Source organism: Carassius carassius, chromosome 25 (genome assembly GCF_963082965.1).
Source record: "Carassius carassius chromosome 25, fCarCar2.1, whole genome shotgun sequence".
In the NCBI taxonomy this organism is placed as follows: Eukaryota; Metazoa; Chordata; class Actinopteri; order Cypriniformes; family Cyprinidae; genus Carassius; species Carassius carassius.
Window position 1 is genome coordinate 23027504 of NC_081779.1, and position 26846 is coordinate 23054349.

General features: G+C 41.1%; 1 protein-coding gene across 1 annotated transcript in view; it reads right to left on the minus strand.

Moving 5' to 3' along the window:
* LOC132104440 (atrial natriuretic peptide receptor 1-like) overlaps window positions 1-26846 on the minus strand; it is a 113352-nt gene that overhangs the window by 66204 nt on the left and 20302 nt on the right. Inside the window, exon 2 of the mRNA XM_059509917.1 lies at window positions 15262-15449. Coding sequence (XP_059365900.1) covers window positions 15262-15449 — 188 coding nt within the window. The remainder of the gene's footprint in view (window positions 1-15261; window positions 15450-26846) is intronic.

Genomic DNA, 26846 nt, shown 5'->3' on the forward strand with positions numbered 1-26846 from the left:
CCCAGGGTACATATGTTAGGAGAAAATTGTTAGCTTGAATGCAATGTAAGTGTCTGCTAAATGCATAAATGATTCATCAAAATGTGCCTGGAGCCGAATACTTTATTCGGAATGGCACGGATAATGGCTTCAAAAAATGAATAACGGACAAGGAATAGTTCTGCCTGATTATTCGGCTGAGGCTTGCCTAACAGTTGAGCTAGGGGATCATCGCAATATTATACACAGACCTCTAAAGTCAAGCAATAGTGTGACGTGAATGAATATAAACTTTATGAATGAAAAGAGCGCAAATCAAACACCGCATTGCTGTTGCCTCTCCGTGCATCTCTCAGAAATCAGAGCTTGGCAAGAGTAATATCACCTATAATAATACATTATACACGTTCTATTATTTGCATATATTTAAAAGGCAATGAGTTAAACCTTAGTCTATGATATGATACGAATGAATGGAATAAGCACAGTGCGCTCACCAATCAAACAGCCCCGTTGGGCATTGCACCAGAGGTGGTCTCCACAGCCTGTGTTTTTAGGTGTATGTACAGACGGCTCTGGAGTTGTTACACCAGGTTTCGGTTCGTGTGTGTGTCACCACATGTTGGATTATTTTTGGATTTTCTTTTGTACCTAATAAACTGTTGCACAAATTCTCCGCATTTGAGTTCTCTCTCTTCCCGTTCCTGACAGAATCTACTGAGCAATATGGACTCAGCAGAGGAGATTGAAGTTCTCTGAATCCTCAGGCAGCAAGGCACACTGCTGGGTAGACAGCAGGAAGAGATCACCACTTCTCGTCACGCTTTTTCTGAGCTGTCACTGCAACTGACCCAGCTCACAGAACGGCTTGAACGGCTTCAGATTATACCTCCTACAACTCCTGTTGCACAACCGCCGTCCGAACCAGAGACAGTTGCTTCCCGTCATGCAGAACCTCGTCTTAATCCGGTGAGCCCAACTCATGCCGTTCATTTCTGTCACAAAGTTCACTGACTTTTTCACTCCAGCCCTCTTGTTTTCCCATGGAGCGATCTAAGGTGGCATTCACCATCACGCTTTTAATTGGACACGCGAGAGAATGGGGAACAGCCATGTGGGACAATGAACATCAGTGTTGCAGCAGGACGGAGGCAGTGTGGGTGTTATCTTTGATGCAACAGGGAGGTCAGTCGGTGCCGGATTACTCAATAGAGTTCTGCACTCTCGCCACGTCATGTGGATGGTATGCTAAAGCACAGTGGGATCACTTTCTTCACGGGTTGGCAAGACTACATCAAGGACGAGACATATTCTCTCAAACTGCCTCCCAGCCTCCACCATTTAGTCGACCTCGCCATCCGTGTTGACAACCGGATAGATCGGAGGGTCATGGTCTCTCGCGAGCTACTTCTCAGCGTCCCTTCATGCCTGAGGAGGAGCCCATGCAAATCGGGAGAGCCCGGCTGACGATCACCGAGAGGCGCCATCGCCTCACTCACACACTGTTTCTTTACTGTGGGGGGGCAAAGCATGTGGCGGCCTCGTGTCCAGTGAAGGGGCAGCGTTTTTCATCAAAGGAGAGGCGTACAGTGAGCGTCACTAATACATTGCTGCCCTCTGGTGGCCGTTCCGTCCTCCAGGCTTCATTACAATTTAATAAAACTATTCATCAGGTGTCAGCTTTAATTGATTCGGGAGCAGAGGGTGATTTTATGGACAATGAGCTGGCTGCCTGATTAGGTGTTCCATCAGTTCCACTGGCCGAGCCCATTTCAGCCAGGACTCTGTGCGGCACACATCTCACTAGAATTACACACTCCACCAGGTTTAATACTCTCACCCTCTCAGGTAATCATGCTGAGAAGATTCATTTTCTCCTCATTCATTCTCCCTCCGCTCCATTAGTATTAGGACACACATGGTTGTTCAAACATAACCCACACATTGACTGGACTCTTAATTCTGTTCTAGTATGGAGCTCTTTTTGTTTATCTCAATGTTTGGGTCCTGCATTTTCTCCTGTTATGTCTTGTTCTGTGATACAGGAGGAGCCAGTGAGCCTGGCGAATGTACCGGAGGCTTACCATTACTTGAGAGCGATTTTCAGTAAGTCCCGAGCTTCATCTCTTTCTCCACACCGCTCATACGACTGTGCAATAGATCTGTTGCCTGGCACTTCTCCACCTATGGGGCGTATTTACTCTCTTTGCGGGCCTGAGAGGGAGGCCATGGAGAAGTACATCAATGATTCTCAGGCAGCTGGCATCATTCGGCCATCTTCCTCTCCGGCTGGGGCGGGGTTCTCCGCGGGGAAGAAGGATGGATCGCTCCGTCCCTGTATGGATTATCGGGGCTTGAATGACATCACGGTCCTTATCCTTTACCATTGATGTCATCGGCCTTCGAGCTCTTGCAGCGGGTGACCATCTTTACGAAGTTGGACCTTCGCAATACTTATCACCTAGTTCGGATTAGGGAGGGGCACTTTGAGTATTTGGTCATGCCCTTTGGACTTTCTAACTTCCTGGCGGTCTTCCAGGCACTCGTCAATGACGTGCTTAGAGACATGGTCGACCGGTTTGTATTTGTTTATCTCGATGACATCCTGATCTTCTCCCAGAACGACCGCGACCATGTCCCACACGTCAGGCGAGTGCTCCAGCGGCCGCTTGAGAATCGTTTATTCGCCAAGGTGGAAAAGTGCGAGTTTCACACACGGTTGGTCCTTTCCTGGGATTTATTCTTTCACCCAAAGGAATCTGAATGGATCCTGCTAAGGTAAAAGCAGTTGCTGATTGGCCCACCCCAGAAAGTCATAGAGCGGTCCAGCGATTTCTGGGGTTTGCCAATTTTTTTTACAGGCAGTTAATTCAGAATTTAAGCCAGGTCGCCTTCCCTCTGACGGATCTCACCTCCACTTGAAGACATTTCTGTTGGCTGCCGCAGGCTCAGGCTGCGTTCTCTAATTTAAAGAGTCGAATTGTTTTGGCTCCCACTCTTGCTACTCCCAATCAGTCTCGTCAGTTCGTTGTGGAGGTGGATGAATCAGAGGTGAGGGGCGGAGGCACTTTTGTCTCAGAGGTCACCTTCGGATGACAGAGTACATCCCTGTGTATTTTTTTCTCATCGTTTAACCCCCTTGGAACGGAATTACAACATCAGGAATAGGGAGTTACTGGCTGTCAAGTTGGTGCTGGAGGAGTGGCATCACTGGTTAGAGGGCGCGGAGATCCCTTTTATAGTTTGGACCGATCATAAGAACTTAGAATACATCCGCACCGCTAAACGACTTAATTCCCGACAGGTTCGCTGGGCACTATTCTTCGGTCAGTTCAATTTTAACATGTCCTACCGTCTGGGGTCCGAGAATGGTAAGCCTGACGCACTTTCGTGGATATTTGAGGCTGAACCAAGATCCATCCTTCCAGTGACCATTCTGCCTCTCAATCAGGTGGTAGCGATGGGCTCCTGGGGAGTGGAGTCCAGAGTTCACTCAGCTCTGCGCAACATCACAGTTCCCGCGGGGTGCCCTGAGAGCCTGTTGTTTGTGCCAGAATCGGTCCGAACTAATGTGGAGAGAGTCTTGCATTGTGTGGCGTCCGCAGAACCGTCATCTTGGAGTTCCAGGTTAACTTTGGTGGAGTATGCACATAACTCCCTCCTGGTCTCGTCTACGGGTTTGTCTCCCTTCCAGTGCAGTTCCATCTGCGCACTCGTTTATTCATAGATGCCTCCATACATGGAGGGTCGCCAGAGAAGCCCTCACTCGGACTGGCAATAGGAATAAGGCGTCGGCGGATCGTCACTGCACTTTACGTGTGCGGTCAGAAGGTCTAGTTGTCCTTCAAGGACATTCCTCTCAAACTCCCCTCACGTAAACTGGGACCAAAATTTATTGGACCATTTTCCATCTCTAAGGTGCTCAGTCCGGTGTCGGTTCGACTCAATTTAACCCCCTTGGTTAAGAATATCCACCCGGTGTTTCATGTCTTTAAGATAAAGCCCGTTATTTGCTCCCTCCTTCAGCCCCAGACCTCTGTCCCTCCGCCTCCAAACTTATCGAGGGGTCTCCGGCTTATACGGTACGGTGGCTCCTTGATGTGAGACAGAGGGGTAGAGGTTATCAATACCTGGTAGACTGGGAGGGCTATGGTCTGGAGGATAGATCTTGGATTCCAGCTCGTGACATTGACCAATTCCATCAGTGTCATGGTGAGTCCTCCGGGGACACCTGGAGGCATCCCTAGGGGGTGGGGGGTACTGTCATGGTTCAGGGTGCTTCATCAGCTTCCCTGACAAAAATGGCTCACACATCTCTATGTCACTATGTGAGAAGATTTGCAAAACGCCGCCCAAATGTTCATGCTAAGAAAGAAAACGTACCTTTTATTCTCTCTGTTGCAGCCGTGCTATTTTGTGGAGAACCTGTGTGAAAGTGAAACTACTTTGTTTGGCCTTCCAAAATAGCATGATATCTACTTCTTCATGCCTAGAGCTGATCCATGCTAGCCTGGTAATACTAAATTCTGCTACTTCAATTTGCTTCATAGACAGAGTCTGGAAGGGCTTAATTGACAAGCATTTACTTTCTCGTGGGGTGTACCCATAAGCCAGTCACATAACATTTGGTTATGACGTATGTCATACATCAGTTCAACGCCTTGAACTTCTGCTGTAAACACAGGTATGCGGCAAAAACAAAACCATCAAGTGAAATACTGGAGTGAAGATGGCTGTGAACTTCCACTGTAAACACAGGTATGCGGCGAAAACAAAACCATCAAGTGAAATACCTGAGTGAAGTGAAGATTATGTGAAGTAAATCTGTGCATCCACAGTACAATTAGTGCATCTAAACTAATATTTGACAGTAGAGCCAAACAAGAAAATATTAGCTGCCACCTGTCAAAGTTAGGATTAGTTATGTTAAACAAAGCTCTTAGTTCATTTTGAGTCTGTCGGAAATGCTGCTACTTAATTGCAAGATTACAGCATGACATGGCAATATTCAAGGACTAGAAAAGAAAGGAAACACTAACGCGTCAAAAAGTCACCAGTTCGAGCTCGACAGATAAAAGAGACAGAGATACACCCTATAAAACTCCAAGGACCATAAAAAAAGCAGAGGAAGACCATGGACTTGCCATCACGGAGCAGTGTCACCGAGGTGGGTTAAACACTACAATGCTAGTTTGGACATAGGTCCAGTACTTTTACTTGTTTGCAAATCTACTAAATTTAAAATCAGCATTTGTGTTCTGTCAGTTTTTTTTGTTTGGGCTTCAGTTGGCAAATGCCAGAATATTTTCCACAACAGAGCGAATAGCATCCCGTGTCTCCATGTCTGCTGTCATTTTAGATTTCCCTAGCCTAAACTACAATCTTAAATTCAGTGCTTCGTGTCTACGTCATGGCTCTCAGCCCGCCCTCTGTTCATTGATTGGATGGCTGGTGCAGACCCGGATATAATCTGGGAGCTGGTTTGCTATATCAGACTGAGTACAGAAGCAAACTGAAATTGAGTGGAAGAACGAAGTCTGATGTAGTCAGGCGAGATCGGTGTTGGTCGCAGAGGAAATACATCAACTTCGCACTGTGCATCACCGGATCGGCTTTCACTGTGGACTAGGCAGAGTCCAGCTCTGGGTCATCACATGTGGTTGCCGTAACCCCTGGCCGCTCCTTCATCGAATTCGCCAGCCGTTCCTTGTTATAGCCACTGGCTGCTGCTCACTTAAGCCGAGGGCCGTTCCTCACTCAAGCCACTGGACGTTCCTCACTCAAGCCTCTGGCTATTCCTCAGTCTTTGCAAGGACAGTCTGGCACTTCTGACTCACGGTATGTAAGTAGGTTTACATATTTAAAGGATTTGCCACTAATGATTCAAACGCAAGTTGTGATCAGTGTAGAGAAGCACTTGTTGTTTATCATTTTTTTTAATCAAAAATGCAGACATGGTTTTGTGTTTCCGTGGCACGATATGCAATGGAAAGTGTAAAAAGACAGTATAAGTCATTATAATCAGTATTTATGTTCCCACTGGATGCAAGTGGCGGCTCGTCGGGGGAAACAGGGGAGGCACATCTTCCCCAAAATTTTAAATGATGATTTAATGTTAATAAAATTCACAATTCATTACAGTTAATGTCTCAGAATGTATATATTTTAGTTTGTAATTTCACAGTTACCAACAACAATATGTGAATGCGCCGCTTTTCTATCGCGTATGTGCCAGATGAGGTCTCGTGCCGCCTCCGTTGTTAAAAAAATAAGCCAATCAGCATCATGTGTTCACTTTTAGTGCTGAAGAGTGTTGAGAAAAGGAACATCACAGAGGAGGCTAGCCTCTCTTCTGGTATATCAACCCATCATTATAGAAACATAAATGTCTCCCGTAGCGGCTTGGTGTCATGGTTGGTAAACCGTGATCTCTGGGTTTTGCACTTTGTGGTGAAGTCTGTGTGTTTCGCGTCTGCACTGATTAGTTGGCAGCCGCGTGCCGTCAACGACCACGAACCCATGCAGGTGGGTAGAGCTCGGCTGTCCCGGAGGGAAAGAGAACAGCGGAGGTCCCAAGGACTATGCCTGTACAGTGGAGGCTCAGGACATACCATCTTCACCTGTCCGATAAAAGAGCCAGCCCGGTAGTAAACTTGAGGCTACTATCTGGTTGGGATCTCTGCTGGGAAGTCCTCAACAACATCATCGACTCTCCTTCCGGTGAAACTGCGGTGGGAGAATCACACTCACGACTGTCACGCCCTTCTGGACTCCGGAGCCGAAGGTAATTTCATCGACTCACTCCTTGCACGTCACCTGAACATTCCTGTCCGGCCTGTGTCTCTTCCCATCCATGTCACCGCAGTCAACAGCCAGGAACTGCCTCACGTCACACACTACACAGAACCCATCACTCTGCTCACCTCTGGCAATTATTGTGGAACCATATCCTTTTTCCTCATGGACTCCCCTGTAGCTACAATTGTGTTAGGTCACCCCTGGTAAATAAAACATAAACCACGAGTGGAATGGGGTTCCAACACCGTCACATTGTGGAGTGAAAGTTGTCATGAGTCTTGTCTGGTTTCTGCTTGTCCTGTTGTCCCTGTTTCTGTCTTTCAGAAGGAGAACATGGTTTTGCCAAACGTGCCCTCAGAGTATCTGGACCTGAAGGAGGTGTTCAGTAAGTCCCGTGCTGCTTCTCTTCCTCCGCATCGTCCCTACGACTGTGCCATAGATTTAGTGCCAGGTAAGGCCTGGTTCACACCGGATGCCGAAGCAACGCGGAAGTGGCACGGAACGGAGGCCGCTTCCTTTCAGCGCCCATGTTAACCTATGGTGTGGTTCACACCAGATGCGGAGCGGCGCGGCCGGCCCGCGCCGTGAAGCGCCAGTTTCGGCATCTGGTCTATTTTTTGCGCGAGCCGCGAGCGATCCGCGTCAATTCCGGCAGGAAGCCACACCAAGAAACACGAGACAATACGGTCAATTGTCAAAATAGAAGCAATTTTCAGTTAAAATACCGCGAGTGACAAATGCACAAATCATATTTGTGTATCTAAACAGACTAGAAAGATGAAAAGAAAAAAACACAACACACACACGCACGCACATGGTTAACTTCATAACTTCTTGGTTACAGAAACATGGTGTAGTCATTTTATGAGGTTATTTACTTACCCATGATGTGCTCTGAATAAACAACAACAACTGAGCAGAAGCGCTTGTCGACCGCCACGGAGAATACGTGTCTGGTGTGAACAGGCAGGCGCCGGACCGCGTGTGATTTTCCGTTCCGCGCAGCTTCCACGTCGCTTTGGCGTCACTTCGGCGTCCGGTGTGAACCAGGCCTAAGTCTCCGCCTAAGGGCAAGTTATACTCTCTTTCTATTCCTGGGAGGGAGGCCATGGAGAAATACATTTCTGATTCCTTAGCATCTGGGTTCATCCGTCCTTCCTTTTCTCCAGCGGGGGCGGGATTCTTTTTTGTGGGTAAGAAGGATGGTTCTCTGCGACCTTGTATTGATTACCGAGAGCTGAACAACATTAACCCTCTCGAGTCGATTAACGCGGATACGCGATTTGAGTCATTTTCTCCTGATAACCTCGAAAAGAACTTAAATTACACTTTCAGTTTTAATCGTACAGATAAGAGCAATACATCAATCGAATCTGTAAAGGGTCTACTTTTTTTGGGATACAGACATAATAACAACAAAACTTTGTGCACTTATAAAACAAAGATAACAAATAAGGTGCGCTGTCTGCAGCCTTTGTCTGCGCTGATCTTCTTTTACAAACACGTCATTTAAATGAACTGTAACTCCGTGAATACTCAACGAAAATACATGAGAGATATCTATAGAAAGCTTGACATGTCTATTTTTAAACTAAACAAGTGCCGCCGAAAACAGATATTCTGTGATAAAGTAATCCATATTAAAACAACGAGATGTCTGTTTTTCAAGTCTCCCTTCATTATATCTAATGTGACCATGCGCCCGCGCTGAACACGCTATTCAGATTCAAACTGAAGCGCCTTTGAATACGCCCATAACAGAAGAAAAAGCAGCGAGACTGTTCTTCAAGTTTTTATTTTACTGTTTGCTTCGCGATGAGAGGAATAAGACATAAATCACCCCAAAAAGATGTGATGTGGTTGAGGATTTGAGAAATGGATTTCCTCAGAAAAAAAAAGAATGAAGCACTTTATTCAGCAGAGATCATAAACATGAGTAAGTCTCTTTTTATTTATTTATATACTAGTACTAGTTTTCACATATAGTGTAAACATTTTACTAGTTAGACTTTTTCCAAATACTTTTTCCAAACTATAATTCCTGACTAAATGTATAATCAAGTGAAACATTATGAAGTTTCAATAACAATATACAATACTATACTATTCAAAAGCTTTATGTAAATAATATAAATGTAACAAATAGATAACTGTAACAAATGTAAAAACAATGCTTTTCTTTCAATTTATTCCCCCTAAAAACCCAGAAAAATATTCTCAGCTCTTTTCAACATTAATAATAATGATAATAATAATAACAATAAATGTTTTTTTTTTGTAGAAAATAAGATTGTTAAAAGGATTTCTGAAGGATTGTGTGACTTGAGTAATGATGCAAAACAATTTGTTTGAAAGTCAGCTTTGATTGTTTCTAATAAACTGTTTAACTGCTCCCCCAAGTGGATATTAAATTATGTTGTGGGATAATTAAATATATTCTTAATAAACTACAAACATAAAATTATATAGATTTATTTTGTTCTCACATTCTTTCTTGTAACTCCTCACTCACAGTGACACAGATGACTGAAAGGCTCATTATGCAGCTCATTATGCAGGCCTTTGTCTTCTCAGGTGTAAATCACAATGATATTTTTAATATTTTAATAATATTATAATATTTAATATTGGCATAATATTTTTTTTCTCAAAAACACAATCATGTACATACTTGCTGCTCACATATTATTATAGCCCAATTTGTGCTAGTTACAGTGAGATTAGACTTTACCCATTTAGATATTTATAAGAAACTGAAAAAAGCACAAATGTCAGGGCATGACAAAACTTCTCCAGGCCCCAAAATTACCCTTAGACTCCAGAGGGTTAAGATAAAGAACACATCCGTTACCACTCATGTCTTCAGCTTTCGAGAGGTTACAGGGAGCATCTGTATTCACAAAATTGGATTTACGTAATGCTTATCATTTGGTCCGCATCAGGAAGGGGGATGAATGGAAAACCGCCTTTAATACCCCGACAGGGCACTTTGAATACTTGGTGATGCCGTTCGGGCTTTCCAACTCGCCCGGGATTTTCCAAGCACTCGTTAATGACGTGTTGAGAGATATGGTAGATCAGTTTGTATATGTTTACCTGGATGACATACTGATTTTTTCTTCATCTCTCCAGGAACACGTTCAACATGTCAGACGAGTGCCCCAGAGGTTACTTGAGAATGGGCTTTTTGTCAAGGCGGAGAAATGCGTATTCCATGCACAGTCTGTTCCCTTCCTAGGGTATATGTCTCGTCCGAGGGAATACGTATGGACCCTGACAAAGTTAAGGCTGTGATAGATTGGCCATCTCCAGATTCCCGTAAGGCCCTACAGCGGTTTCTGGGGTTCGCCAATTTCTATCTGCGTTTTATTCGCAATTTCAGCCAACTAGCCTCACCTCTGACAGCCTTGACCTCTCCCAGTACTCCGTTCAGGTGGTCGGACGCAGCTGAGACTGCGTTCACTAACCTCAAAAGCCGCTTCGTTTCGGCTCCCATCCTTGTGGCCCCTGATCCCACACGGCAGTTCGTGGTGGAGGTCGACGTGTCAGAGGTGGGGGTAGGAGCAGTGTTGTCCCAATGTGCTGTCTCGGACGATAAGGTACATCCTTGTGCATTTTTTTTCCCATCGATTATCTCCTGCTGAACGCAATTATGACATTGGTAACAGAGAGTTGTTGGCAGTCAAATTAGCTTTAGAGGTGTGGCGTCACTGGCTGGAAGGCTCAGGGGTACCTTTCATTGTTTGGACCGATCATAAGAATTTAGAAGTCGGTGGGCACTTTTTTTTGATCGCTTTGATTTTACTTTATCGTACCGCCCAGGTTCCAAAAATGTCAAACTTGATTCTTTATCACGTCTTTTTGATCCCTCCGCACGCCCGGTGACTCCCGAGTGTATTTTACCTGAGAAATTAGTGGTGTCAGCACTCGTATGGGAGGTCGAGTCGAAGGTCAAGACGGCCTTACAAGGGGTAACGCCTCCGCCCGGTTGTCCACCGAACCGTTTATTTGTGCCGGAGGGGTTAAGGTACGAAGTCGTCCAGTGGGGTCACTGCTCTAACGTGGCTTGTCACCCAGGGATAAGTCGAACTAATGGGTTGGTTAAACAACGATTCTGGTGGCCACATATGGCTCGTGACGTCCGCGATTTTGTTTTGGCTTGCTCAGTTTGCACCATCTAACCAGTTTTAAGTCATCTAACCGACCTCCTGATGGGCTCCTTCAACCGCTGTCTGTCCCTTCAAGACCCTGGTCCCACATCGCACTAGATTTTGTTACCGCCCTCCCGGCCTCTAATGGCATGACGGTCATTTTGACCGTAGTGGACCGGTTCTAGAAGGCGGCACATTTCATTCCCTTGCCCAAATTACCGACAGCCAAGGAAACAGCGGTCACTGTCCTAGATCATGTCTTTCGGCTTCATGGCCTCCCGGTAGACGTGGTTTCTGACAGGGGATCTCAATTTATATCCAAATTTTGGAAAGAGTTTTGTAAATTGCTAGGAGCGTCAGTTAGCTTGTCTTCGGGTTTTCATCCCCAAAGTAACTGACAGTCTGAGCGAGCCAACCAAGATTTAGAGAGGACGTTGTGATGTTTGGTCTCCAAGAATCCTTCTTCCTGGAGTCAACAACTCTATATGGTGGAGTACGCTCACAATTCATTACCAGTGTCAGCTACGGGCCTTTCTCTGTTCCAGTGCAGTTTAGGTTACCAGCCACCAGTTTTTCCCAGTCTGGAATCTGAAGTCACGGTGCCCTCCGCTCACGCGTTTGTCCAGAGGTGCCACCACACCTGGGTCAGAGCCCGCGAGACTCTGCTCCGGATGAGGGAGCGCACTAAGGTCAAGGCCGATCGCCACCGGTCAAAGCCTCCCGTTTACATCGTGGGTCAAAAGGTGTGGCTTTATACCAGTAACATTCCTCTGCGTTCCGTATCTAATAAATTAGCTCCCAAATTTATTGGCCCATTTACTATCACCAAGATCATTAGCCCGTGACAGTCCGCCTCAAACTACCTCCAGCGTACAGGAGGATACACCCCGCCTTTCATGTGTCCAAAATTAAACCCGTGTTTTATGCACGTATTAATCCGTCTACTCCTGTTCCCCCGCCGCCGCGTCTCGTAGATGGGGAACCGACTTATTCGGTTAATCGTATTCTGGACTCGAGAGGGAGGGGACAAGGATTCCAGTACCTGGTGGACTGGGAAGGTTACGGTCCGGAGGAGAGGAGTTGGGTACCTGCTAGGGACATATTGGATCACTCCCTTATTGATGATTACAATCAGCAGGGCCTTCTGGGAACTCCAAGAGGAGTTCTTATGGGGGGGGGGGGGGGTACTGTCACGGTTGGTAAACCGTGATCTCTGGGTTTTGCACTTTGTGGTGAAGTCTGTGTGTTTCGTGTCTGCACTGATTAGTTTGATGGCCTCTCCGTTAATTGTCATCAGCAGCAGCTGTCACTCATTACACACTCCCTATATATTGGCTTGTCTCACGTCTTGTGTTTGTGAGAACGTTGTTTCATGTCTGATCTCTGTCTCTTGCTTCTGTGTTGTTTGCGTTGGATGTCCGTGTCTTACCCCGGAACCTCATCCACTCTCCGCACTTCCAGAAAGCATCACGACTTACCTTCGGCTCGATTCCCCGCAGTTCCTGTGCCATCCACTCCTGTTGCCTTCTCACCGTCACCATCCAGATTCCTCACCGCCGTCTTGGATTGTCCTCTTCCCAGCATCGTGTTGTACCCTTGTTTGTCTGTTTCATATTCATTAAACTGTTTAACTCACACTTGTTTCCAGCTCCTCCTTGACCCAGTCTTCACACTGGGCTGCTATTTTACCAAGTAACTGTTACTTATGATAAGTAGCGATATTGAATATTTGATCACTAACAGATTTTCCAAGCTGTCATTCAAACAGTATATATAAAAATTAAAATTACAGGGAGCTAGAACTATAGGCTACAGCAGTAGGCCTAATTAAATAGCACAACAGGCAGCTCTCTTTTAACACAGACTTTTAAGAAGGGGTGGATGTTTGTTTCAAGTGATAGGACAGTTAAGTGAATTTATATTATCTTGCTGTATGTATGTCATTTTCTTTACGTTTTCTGACTAAAAGCCACCAAAAAGCTATTTTAAAGTGGTTAAGCAAATAATAATAACAATCGGCAGGGATCTCCAGACCAATACAATTAGTGTGCCTCCTCTATTTTAAAACCCACAAGCCGCCACTGCTGAATGCAACAACTGCCTAGTTTGTAATGGGTTTTATTGTTTTTGTCCTGTCTTGCCAGTGTTCTGACCGGGACAAGGCATAACAGTATATGTAGAGGGACGTTACATTTCTGTCAGACGTTTGAAACATTTGGCCAATCATAATGCACTGGATAGCTGGCCAATCAAAGCACACCTCGCTTTTCAGAGTGACGAGCCTTGCAAAAATCTACACATTTCAGAAGGCGGGGTATAGAGGAACAATAATGTACATTATGTGGAAAATAATGTGTTTTTTTAACCTTAAACCATATAAACACATTTCATTACACCAAATACACAAAATAATGTTCTTTTAAGCAACATCATATGACCCCTTTAATTACATAAAAGTCCAAACAGGACAATCACCTCTGACGCAAACAGTGGATGAAATCATTTTCTGTACCAACTGTTAACTGTATTATGAGCCTAATGGAATGATTCCTGTCTGTGGATAAGTAAATGTCAGCTCACCACAGCTGTTAGTTAATGCCAATGAATGTAAATCAGCCCTCTCTATGAGTCTGTGTGAGAACTCATTATAATGTAGTTCCTTAGAGTGAGAAAAAAAAAAAAACACAAGTTCTATCAAACACAACATGTCTCTATTCAGACTGAAGGCAGATGACAGTTTTGTTGTATTAGTTTTTCAGGATTTTCCATTCATATTATTGCCACAAGGTGAAACTCTTTAGTTTGTTTGCACATGAGAGTGAAAACACCTCTCTTTATCAAGCTGTATGATATGAAGCAAGAATAAGCAAGTTACCTGTGTATTCCTGAAACTTATGTGACTAAACTGACAGTGAGATCCTATTAAACCTTTGATTTCATAGATTACAACATTTATGTAATCAAAATTTGCTTTTTAAACTGTTAACCTAAACCCCCGATTATGGGACTCACAGCTGAAAGTGCTCTACCTAACTTATAATTGTAACAGTTTCCTACTTCAGTGTGTTACAAACATAATTTTGGTGTCTTTGGAAAGAAGACCCTTTGGGCTTTACTTTTTATCAACCAGATTTGATAATGCGAAAAAATATTAGTTTCTATTTCAAATTTGAATAAGATATGACAAATATGTCTAGAACTATATCTAGACCCCCCACCCCCCCCAAATATAAAAAAATATATTTCCCAATATTATTGAAGGCTTCTACAAACTATTTAATCATTAAACATACCACTGCATAGTTTTTTTTTTCCAATTATAAAACACTAGACAGAAACTTAGACATCATAAGTGATTTATTTAAGCACTAGAAAAATACAATAAGAATAATTTGAGTAAGAAAAATAAGAATAATAAGAAAAATAAAAAAGATTTAACTTTGTATGCCAATTACAGAAAATCCTGAGATTGCTAGAAATGCAGCATTTACAATGAATTACGATGCAAATAAGTGCTGATGTGCTGATGGCCACTTATACAGATGGTAATAACACAAATGCGCCATACAGTAAATAATCCACTCTCTCTATCCATATAGACGCGTTCACTATTCGTAAACACTGACATGTGCGTGTTGAGGGGTGTTGAGGACGCGGGCGTTCTGGTGCAGGTTAACAGGTTAAAGCACCACACATACACATTTCTAACAGATCCTATCAGTGACATTAAATGCTCCAAAAATATGTTCAAAAGGATTCAGATAGCTGACAGAAATATGCGGGACATGATCTCGTTCCAGCCTAAATAAAAATTTAGAAAGTTAATTTTCCGGTGCAGTAGGGGGGTGACGGTTGGCAGTGAGCCACATGAAGACATGAAGCCATGAGACAGCACCCCCAGAACTGTCACATTTCTGCATATTTCAAATATCCAATCACAAATTTTTTGCGACTCTGAGCCAAACACAGCACTGTCTGATCCTATCTAAAAAGGAGAAACACAGCTGCAGCTGGCTGCTAATCACACATCAACAAAGACCTGTACAAATATGTTTTTTTACAGTGAATATGCCTATGTATTATATTAATATACTCTCCCAGGTTCAGGAAACATATCTCTTTAGGTTTGAGACTTTAGTCTTTGCAACTTTTGGAATCTTATCTATGCACGTACAGCTTGTAACACTCTAAAAAGAAAGGAAAACTTAAAATTGCAACATATGAACCCTTAAAAAACCTAAAAATCCATAAAAGCTTTTATTATAAAGTTCTGTCAACCACAGCTGCTTTTATTGATTTATTTGTTTTTTATGGGCATGTCCATCAAACTCACTTTAAATGCCTCCTTGGCCAGATTGTCATCAGCATCTCCGCGTGCCCATGGTTTGGCAGGGTGGCTCTGCAGACTGTATCCAAACAGATCAATGAAGAAGAAGGCGTACTCCTCCTGAGGAAGACCGTACCTCAAGACCTCCACCATCAGCTTGCGAAACGTCTCCCACTTGCAGCAGACATACACCACTGCAAACACAAGATAGGGAAACTCAATTATCTGCCTTAAGGATGCTTGTTAAAAAAAAATTAAGACTTAAGGAGAATTCAGACACGCTTATTAATACAATGGAATGTGCTTGAGTGGCAAATGAGCTTTGGTTTGTACTGCAAATGCAAAAGCACCTGAAAGTCTGAGACTTTAATTTGCAATTAGGCTGGAAGTTATTAACAGCTGACGAGTTGAAACTCATTCCAAGAGATGAAATTGAAGTACAGCACATGAGGATACTGTTATGCTTCCCAAACTGTATAACGTGGGATTTTTTGCTCTTAATTAGCAAATTAATTCAGAAGGAAATTGATAAGTTATTAAAAAAAGAAATTCTTTTGGTCAAGAATGCTACAATGTTAGTTTATATGAAATTTGTTGATGAGGAAAAGAAACAAAATTTTCAGGAAAAATATAAATAGAAAATTTACTAATTTAGGCAATGGCTGCATGACAATTACATAACCTCAGAGTTGTTAATTAAATGTGTATATTAATGATATCCAATCATGCATGTACAGGAATGCTGTGGGATCTTCTGAACTGTTTTATTAGCTTTGGCTCCACTATAGCGCATAAAGAGAAAATATTTGGCCACATGTCAAAAATTTTTCAATTAAAGTGTTACAATCACAGACAAATACTAGTGGTTCTCAGAATAATTGCAATCTATAATATAATATATAATAAGTTTAATAGTAATAATAGTTTATATTTTGTTCAATAATTTTCATGTATCAATTAAATTCAAATTCAGTTAATTTAATATATATTATTTTATTGTGTTATCAAGATACCGTGTCTAAAAGCACACATAATGCAATATTTATGTATTATTTACACATGGTTGAGAGCAAGTACACATTATTTTGCACCACATATCATTTAAAACATATTTCATGAATCTTCATACAGTATTTACAGTTTATTCAAGGATTGGTTTTGTTCTTGTTTTACTGAGTAATTTTCTTTTCAACCAAAATCAAAACATGTTATAACTTCTAAACTGCTAAGAAGATGCTTCCTAAGAGGACTTGCAGGCAGCATTAAGTTTAAGGGATGGAATGAACAACATTTATATCAACAGATCATTTCCCTGTGGTTCAGCAACAGGCTATTGGCTATTATTGTGTTAAAATAGTTTCAGGACCAACAAAGGATGTTGTTTCAAGAACATGTACTTGGGTAAATCATATTGTGCAATGAATATCTGTCATGCTAATTTTACCAAGAACTACATGTTCCAAGGTCTGTTGCGCCAAAGTGTGATTTTTTTTTGACAGTTAATAATATGTGGGTTTTTCTGAAGGTAAAAGGTCTCTATAAATACATTAGGATTGTTTGCAAGTGACCAGCAAAAAGAGGGCAACAAGATTTTTTTCTTTTAAAGCTCACGTGTTTTTGCAGCAATGGCGTCACTAAAGTGAAGTGCAATAATTGTTTTCAGGTTTCTCAAACACTTCCATCTGCCATTGGTCGCACAAACAGAATTAGAAACTAGAAACAGAAACTAGAATTCTGTTTGTGATGATAGTGCCACAAAGCCTTAAGGCTTGTACAATACTGTGCACTGGTGTGGAAACTAACATAATTATGGTTATAATTATCTTTATAATGGGTCTTTACAGTTCTTATTCTGAAATAAAAGTATTTTAACCCTAAAGTTAAATACATTTTTGCTGCTTTTATTAACATTTCCACAGAATATTTGAGGTTAATGCATTGCAGGAGGCATTGGATAGCAGGTATATTTGATTCTGTAACAGCCATTGAAGTGCAGCATATGTCAGGCATATGAAGAAGTGCAGACTGGGAGTCATGCTTCTAAATGCCAAAGGGGTCAGATCGCCACGAAAATTACCCACAGACCTGCTCCTATTGATGGGCTTGATGAAGAGGTGAGGTGAGGTGCTAATTACAATAATACCTTTAAATAAATCATATGATAGAAAAGACTCACATGTTTGGAATGGAATATTATTGCACTCGATAGACAGACAGACAGAAAGCACAATAATAAGACAGACAGACAGACAGACAGACAGCACAATAATAAGACAGACAGACAGACAGACAGACAGCACAATAATAAGACAGACAGACAGACAGCACAATAATAAGACAGACAGACAGTAAGCCAGACAGACAGCACAATAATAAGACAGACAGACAGAAAAAAAGTTAGACAGACAGACAGACAGACAGACAGAACAATAGCTAGACAGACAGACAGACAGACAGACAGATAGAACAATAGCTAGGACATACAGATAGACATACAGAACAATAACTAGACAGAGATAGACAGACAGAACAATAGCTAGGACAGACAGACAGACAGACAGACAGAACAATAGCTACACACAGACAGACAGACAGACAGAACAATAGCTACACACAAACAGACAGACAGACAGAACAATAGCTAGGACAGACAGACAGACAGAACAATACTAGACAGACAGACAGACAGACAGACAGACAGACAGACAGACAGACAGACAGACAGACAGACAGAGAGACAGACAGACAGACAGAACAATACTAGACAGACAGACAGACAGACAGACAGAGAGACAGACAGACAGACAGACAGGAAGGCAGACAGAAAAATAGCCAGACAGACAGACAGACAGACAGACATACAGACAGACAGACAGAACAATAGCTAGACAGACAGACAAACAGACAGACAGACAGAACAATAGCTAGGCAGACAGATAGACAGAACAATAGCTACACAGAGACAGACAGACAGAATAATAACTAGACAGAGACAGACAGACAGACAGAACAATAACTAGACAGAGATAGACAGACAGAACAATAGCTAGGACAGACAGACAGACAGAACAATAGCTACACACAGACAGACAGACAGACAGACAGAACAATAGCTACACACAAACAGACAGACAGACAGAACAATAGCTACACAGAGACAGACAGACAGACAGACAGACAGAACAATAGCTAGACAGACAGACAGACAGACAGAAATATAGAACAATAGCTAGACAGACAGACAGACAGACAGATAGAACAATAGCTAGGACAGACAGAAAGATGGAACAATAGCTAGACAGAGCTAGACAGACAGACAGACAGACAGACAGAACAATAGCTAGACAGAGATAGACAGACAGACAGAACAATAGCTACACACAAACAGACAGACAGACAGAACAATAGCTACACAGAGACAGACAGACAGACAGACAGAACAATAGCTACACACAGACAGACAGACAGACAGACAGAACAATAGCTACACACAAACAGACAGACAGACAGAACAATAGCTACACAGAGACAGACAGACAGAACAATAGCTAGACAGACAGACAGACAGACAGACAGACAGACAGAAATATAGAACAATAGCTAGACAGACAGACAGACAGACAGATAGAACAATAGCTAGGACAGACAGAAAGATGGAACAATAGCTAGACAGAGCTAGACAGACAGACAGACAGACAGAACAATAGCTAGACAGAGATAGACAGACAGAACAATAGCTAGACAGAGATAGACAGACAGAACAATAACTAGACAGAGATAGACAGACAGAACAATAGCTAGACAGACACACAGATGGAACAATAGCTAGGAAAGACAGACAGACAGACAGACAGACAGACAGAACAATAGCTAAACAGAAACAGACAGACAAAACAATAGCTAGACAGACAGACAGAACAATAGGTACACAGACAGACAGAAAGACAGACAGAACAATAGCTAGACAGAGATAGACAGACAGAACAATAGCTAGACAGACAGACAGACAAAACAATAGCTACACAGAGACAGACAGACAAAATAATAGCTAGACAGACAGACAGACAGACAGACAGACAGATAGACAGACAGAACAATACATAGACAGACAGGCTGACAGACAGACAAAAAATAGACAGAAAGAACAACAGATAGCTAGACTAACAGAATGACAGACAGACAGAACAATAGACAGACAGACAGAAAAATGATAGACAGAACAATACATAAACAGACATACCGTCAGACAAAACAGACAGACACAACAGATAGATGGACAGACAGAGCAATAGAAAGACTGAACAATACATAGACAGGCCGACAGACAGACAAAACAACAGACAGACAGACAGAACAATAGATAGACAGATAGACAGACAGAAAAAAGACAGAATGATAGATAGTCTATCTGTCTGTTTGTTGTTCTATCTAGGTTTCTGTCTATCACCCGTAGAAGCCTTTGTTATTGTGCAGTAATTTCATAAATAATTGATCATGGAGGAACTCCCGGTGACAGAAGATAAAGTGCCTTATCTGTTGCCATGGAGTTCAGAAAAAGACATTAATACTTGAGTGAACCAAACTGAATTATGTCCAAACTCACAGATCTTTGCAGATGTCATAAAACCCTAATTACATACCACAACAATAACAGAAAGCACTTGTGTCTCTCAGGTGTGCAGCATCAGCAGCACTGCTGTGAGAGATTCACAGCAGGTGAGGCTTAAATAACAGTGACAGATGTGAGAGTGCTCATTATTTCAGATGAAAAGATTACCAAAAAGGACTACACAAAAGCTCTTCATTTATGATGCCCTTGGAATAACCCATATGTCATTATCCTCTTTAACTGGCCCAATAGCAGTCTGGTGTTCTCCACGCACATGGAATTGAACGAAGAACGGAACAGAAGAACCTACACGAGAGCTCTAAAGAAGTACTCATGCACTATGAGTACAGCTGAAGTGTGGACCCTTTACTAACAATCTATGAGGTGGTTTGCATTAATGATTTTAACAGTGGCCATTTCATGCCAATTCCAGGAAACAGTGACTCTTTTCCAAGTTTTAAAACACTCATTTCTTTGAAAATAATTCTGTAATGCCACTGCATATCTTCTGGGTCCTTCACTTTTAGGTCTAACGTTCTTTTGTTCCCTATATATTAAACAGACTGCTTTCTTTCCTAACAACATGACTCCCTCACCACATGAATACTTTTTTGCATAACATGCAGTAGAGCACATAATTGGTCTGTTTTTGGTGAGGGTCATGGAATGAAATATTAAAGGAATAATTCACCCAAAAATAATTTTGTCGAACAATTACTCACATTTAGGCCATCTAAGATGTAGGTCAGTTTGTTTCTTCATCTGAACAGGGAATTTGGCTTGTAAATGGTAAATATTATCTCTAGTTTAACACTTTGTTTCATCTTGTGTTTATGTGATCATAATCACCGGGTGACAAATTAATTAAGAGAAATCTCCACTCCTCATTCCACTAATCAACAGGCAATCAGAATCACAGCTCAGTCAAATGCATCCAGGACTAGAAGCTATTCTGATGTAATTTCCCTAATGGCAATGCCCTGGTGAAAATCAAGTTTAATTGTTGACTCAGGCTCAGTCAGTACTGAAAATGAAACCGATCACTGCCTACTACACGCTACACTGTATTTTCTAATAACAGTATGAGAAACAGTTTGCATTACCCAATGATAAATGTTTAAAAAAGGCACCTAAAGCATTATTTTTTATCACATTTTTAATCCAACTGGCACGTAGAACTGTATTTTTTTTAGTCAGTCCAAATCTGAGTTAAATATACTTGCCAAAGTAATTCGGCAAATGTACAGCAGAACGTGTTTTAAGTTATTTCATGCATTCAGCACTGATAATAATAAGCAATGTTTTTAGCATATTAGAATGATTTCTGAGGGATCACGTGACATTGAAGACGAGAGTAATGATGCTGAAAATTCTGCTTTGCATAACAACTATAAATTGCATTTTAACACATATTCAAAAAGAAAACAGTTCTTTTAAATTGTAAAATTAATTCACACAATTATTGTTTTTACTGTATTTTATAAATGCAGACTTTATGAGCAAAAGAGACTTTACAAAAATGTAACAATCTTACCTACCCCAAACATTTGAATGCCAGCGTACTATACATACTGCAGAAATACACCATGTTCCAAATTATTATGCAAGTGACATATCAATAGGATTTTGGTACAATAAAGAGTCAGATTTTTCTGAGCAGCAGACAATTGTTTGAAGCTTATGGTGTCTTAAGATCCTCTCCACCTGTCTGCTGCTCAGCAGTGGCTTTTTTACAGCTGGCATTACAATACAGTCAATTTGTTTGGCAGAAACTTTCCTTAATAAATCTTAATCTGACCAAGATCTTATGTGCTCTAAGTCACTCACAAATCTTTTGACGGTTCAATAATCTCCATTTGCTTTTAGCAAAATATTGTTTTGATCCATTTTGCAAGACATTGCATTGTTTCATACTTTTCACCTTCAGAAATATCTTTCTTCCTCACCATATTTCACGAGAACTGTGACTTGCTTAATAATGTGGAACAACCTCTTTAAGTATGGTTTCCATTTACCTAAGAAGACCTGGCAAACTATTGACCAAACCAGTCTGAGATTGATACCAGTTACCTGAAATGATGTGAAAAACAACACACACAAAAATCGGACTCTTTTAATGTACCGAAATCCTATTGATATGTCACTTGCATAATATTTTGGAACACAGTGTACATATGCTAGTACACTGATCTGACAAAAAGCAATTTAGCCAGTGCTGGCAATCACATAAACTCCCTTTTTACAGTATGTACCCTTAAACATCATTGGCACAGCGGTATCTGCTGGGAACTGTTTGATATAGTTCTGTTTTTCCTTCATATTTAATGTAAGAAGACAGGGCTGGGAATAGTTTACGGCATGACTGACAGAAAAATTACCTTTCATTGTTTTGCTATGAGTTCTTCATTTTTTCATTTCACGGTGTCGCTGCTTTCTCGTCATACTGAGTCACTTCACATAAACAGCTTTTTTAAAAGTTTATTCTCCTATAGTCAGATAAAATCAAACTGAAAATACCTCAGACGACTAGCCAGAGGTAAAATGATGGAATCAGGTACGTCATTCTGACATCATTCTGTATATGGCCCCTGTGAGATCTTGCATCAAAAAACCTTACCAAGAACAAAAAACCCAAAGATATGAATCCAAAGGCAATATTTTACATCAAGCACTCTCCTCCCCTTACAATAATTATGTTCCCAGGCTATAAACAAGTTTTTTTATGCCATCGCTGCTAACCAAATCTTGTATTTATAAGTCAGTGTTGACAGATGAATGTTTGGGGGAGTACTGTCAGGGTCGTTTTAAAAGGCTCCTTATTATAGAGGAGCTTTACTAGTCTGAGCTCCAACGTAATCACAATAGGGCCTTTCGCACTGCTTTAGTTCCACAACTAAATGTACAGTACTAAAGTACTGGGACGATTTTGCACTAACTATTTCCCAGTACCATTTTTAAAGTTTGCATTCGCACCGACCATGTGTACTAGGACATGACGTAAGCCGGTCGACAGCAATGTCATTTGTGCGTGGTGTTCAACAACGTTGACAAAGAAGAACGTGAACAACAGGAGGATGGAGGACGCTGTGGCCGGACCTGTGTTTTTGTTGTGTCTCGCGGGTTTCACAATAATGGACATGGAATGTCGACGTATACGTAAAGTGATTGAGGATTGTTCCAATCAGGGTTATTGTAGTTAACTAAAACTAAAAACCTAAAAGGTACATCTTTGTACCCTATTTACACATAATTGGTACATCATAGTACTTTAAAGGTACACATTAATACTTAAAAAATTACATATTATAGCCTTTCTAAAGTGTACATATTAGTTAGAGCTAGTTTACTTATAGCTTACATTTAGTAGTTCAAGTTCTGTTAATTTGTGAAGATTATCATAATGAACAAAACATTAAAGAATCTTACTTATAGTGGTCACAGAGCTTATTATTCTGCAATAATCCAAAAGCTGATTACTTGTTGAGAGAACCAGGGAGATGCTAACACAGATACATCATCACTGTAGCACTCTATTGGAAGCCACAAAAAAACAAAACAAACAAAAAAACACTTCTTCTGAACTGCACGTTGATCCACAATTAATTAGAAAATATTGCCATTAGCATCTTCCTCAGTTAATGTCGCAATCTTTCAATATGCAGAAAAATACATCAGGTAATAAATAACAATTCAGCTTGTTTTTCACCAAACTCTGTAGACATTTATCCCAAACTGATGCTTCTCATCCCTCAATAGCTGAGATGCCCATTTTCATATACTTAATAAAGTCCGTGTCAGATCCTGATTAAAGACAATGCTCTGTGACAAGCGTGCCCAGGCATGTAGGAGATATATTTAACCAGTTGTTAAGAATGTGAGCGTGTAGCCGAGGAGTTTCAGTATTACTGTTAGAGAGCATATTTATTCTGCCTTTGTTAATGTCCTCTGCTGTCTGGCTCTTCCTCACAGACTTTAAGTTGCTTGATGCTCTAATACCCTGGGAATATCATTCATTATTACCTGTGATGAATAGTCTAGTGTCAGAATGTCAAATTAATGATCCACAAAGATATTCACCGGAAAAGCCTAAAGCTTTCAGGGAAAACAGAAACTCTGTTAATTAAACCTACTAGGTGGGTGGCTGAGCAATGTTTGACTAGCATGCTACATACATCATTAGTATGGCCTTGGATCCATCTTTGCAAAAGAGTAACTAAGCTCACATACATACACGGATTTCAATTCAAGCTTTCCATTAAATACATAAATAGCCTAAATGCTTTAGCAGAAAATGTCCAAATAATTTTAACTGTGGTCTATAACAGCTTCTTTAATAGGGATGCACAATGCATCCGTACTACATTTGTTTTTTTTTTATTTATTGGCTATTGTGGACACTCAATTTCTGTATTTTTATATTTAGATTCATATTTGCCGCTACATATAACGCTCTCTTTAAGTTAATCACTAAAAACACTAATAATTTAATAACACTGTTAAATTTTATCTTTAGCAAGTGATAATGTATACTCATTTTTCACATTACACTCTCAGAAAAAGACAAACAAAAGCTGTCACTGGAACGATTCCCCTTTCAAAAGTTACACCTTTGTACTTACCCCTAAAAGGTGCATTTTTAATAATTATGGCTTTATTCAGCATTGTCTTCTCTTCCGGGTCGGTTGTGAGCATGACTGCTGTGACAGTTGAACTCTTTCACAACAGACACGGAAGAGAAGACAATGCTGAATAAAGTCGTAGTTTTTGCTATTTTTGGACCAAAATGTATTTTCGATGCTTCAACAAATTCTAACTGACCCTCTGATGTCACATGGACTACTTTGATGATGTTTTTCTTACCTTTCTGGACATGGACAGTATACCGTACACACAGTTTCAGTGGAGGGACTGAGAGCTCTCGGACTAAATCTAAAATATCTTAAACTGTGTTCTGAAGATGAACGGAGGTCTCACGTTTTTGGAACGACATGAGGGTAAGTTATTAATTACATAATTTTCATTTTTGGGTGAACTAACCCTTCAAGTTCTGTCACGCAGAAACATACTAGTTCTGAGTTCTGTCATGAGTCAAATCAGCTTTCAGTACAAAAAGGTACAAAAGTTGTCACTGGGGCAGTATCATTTCAAAAGGCACACCTTTGTACCTAAACAGTCCATACTGGCATCTTAAAGATAAATATAAGTACCTAAAATGTATATATTAGTACATAAAACGTACCGCCCCAGTGACAACTTCTGTACTTTTTTTTTTCTGAGAGTGTTTCATTGAACAGAAAATGCACTGTATCAGCCTTGGGTTTTGTCGCACAGACAAACGTTATGTCAGCTTTCAGTTATATTGCACAGACACACGTTAAGTCAGCTTCAGTTCTGTCACTAACACTCAAACAGGACAGCTTTCAAACAGATGAAGTATTTGTTGCCCACATGAATTTCACTTCAGATTCAGTTTTGTGATCTTGAACTCACAATTCATGTATCAACCAGTATTGGTTTGGAAGTGACTTCAGAATAATTCAGTCACAATCAGCCCTCCCTACAACAAAAATCAAGCATCTTCATCACATCTGGATATACTTCACTCTCCGTTCATCTCAATGTGTCTTCATAAGCTAAGCTAAGTTTCCCTTTTATGCTAATACTTAAAAGTTAACAGGTTATTGACAATGTACAGCATTCCAAGGAACAGCATTCCTGATTACAATTGAAATATGCTTTCTCTGATGTGCTGAGACAAGACAGCATCCAAAGTTAAGATTGGATAGAGAATCAGTATGGGCCAGACAAACGCTGATCCATGAGAGTGGGAGGTGTACAGACCAATGTTCCACTTATGGACTGAGGACAGTTAACTGATGAAGTGCAGCAATTTATTTAAGTTGTGAGCATAGACACACCATCTCTTCCAGCTGTTCAGGGTGCTGCGATCCCTGATTGTGTTGGAGGTTTCAAACCTCAATGAGGTTTGCTTGTGGGCAGCTCAGAATCTGAACCCTTTAAAGCAAAGCCTGCTGTCAAAATAATGTTCAGGACCTCTACTATAATCTTAATCAAACAGAGTGGCCAAGACTGAACTAATAAGGATTTCAAGCATTGTTAAAGATAAGAAAATGAGAGCAAATAACCAAAACAGCAATAGCATAAATACAACTGAACAAAGTTCCAATACAGATATTGAAATCAAACGTTATATTATTTTTTATAAATAAAACTTATTAAAGTTACAAGTTTTCCAAGGTTAGTGAGTGATTTTCTTTTTCTTTTGTTCTTTGATTAATTTTAATTAACAGCTGGTATAAAAGGCTGCTGTCACTTTAAAACTGATAGATTTAGTTCACCCAAAAATGAAAATTAGGCTGTGTTTAACTCACCCCTGTGGTATCCTACAGTAGGTGTATATGACTTTCTTCTTTCAGACGAATCCAGTCAGAGTTATATTAAAATTTGTCTTTGATCTTTCAAGCTGTTTAATGCTACTCAACAGGTCTTGCATGTATCAGTCCAAATAAGTTAAATAAAAAGCGTCCATCCATAAAAAAAAGTTTCTCACACAGCTCCGGTGGGTGAACAAATGCCTCTTGTGGCGAATCAATGCGTTCTTGTAAGAAAAATATCCATATTCAAAACGTAATAATCACTTTAGCTTGTGCTCACTGTTGTAAATGGAAGGAGCTCCAGGCAGATGATGTATGTTGAGTGTGTGACAGCCACACATATTGTATCTGGATCTATTGTTTAGCATGAGCTCATCGAGTTCTGCACACTCATAAATACTAGGGGTGTGACGAGATCTCGTGGCACGAGATCCAATGTGTCTCGCGAGATCTGACTGGTCTTGCGAGAAAGTGACGATTTCCTCGCCCAGACCTTTCAAATATATTTGCATTACACTGGCTCTTTCACCAGTGGTGGTATGTAAGATATTTTATGTTCACACCAGGCAAGTGGTTTCATGATAAGC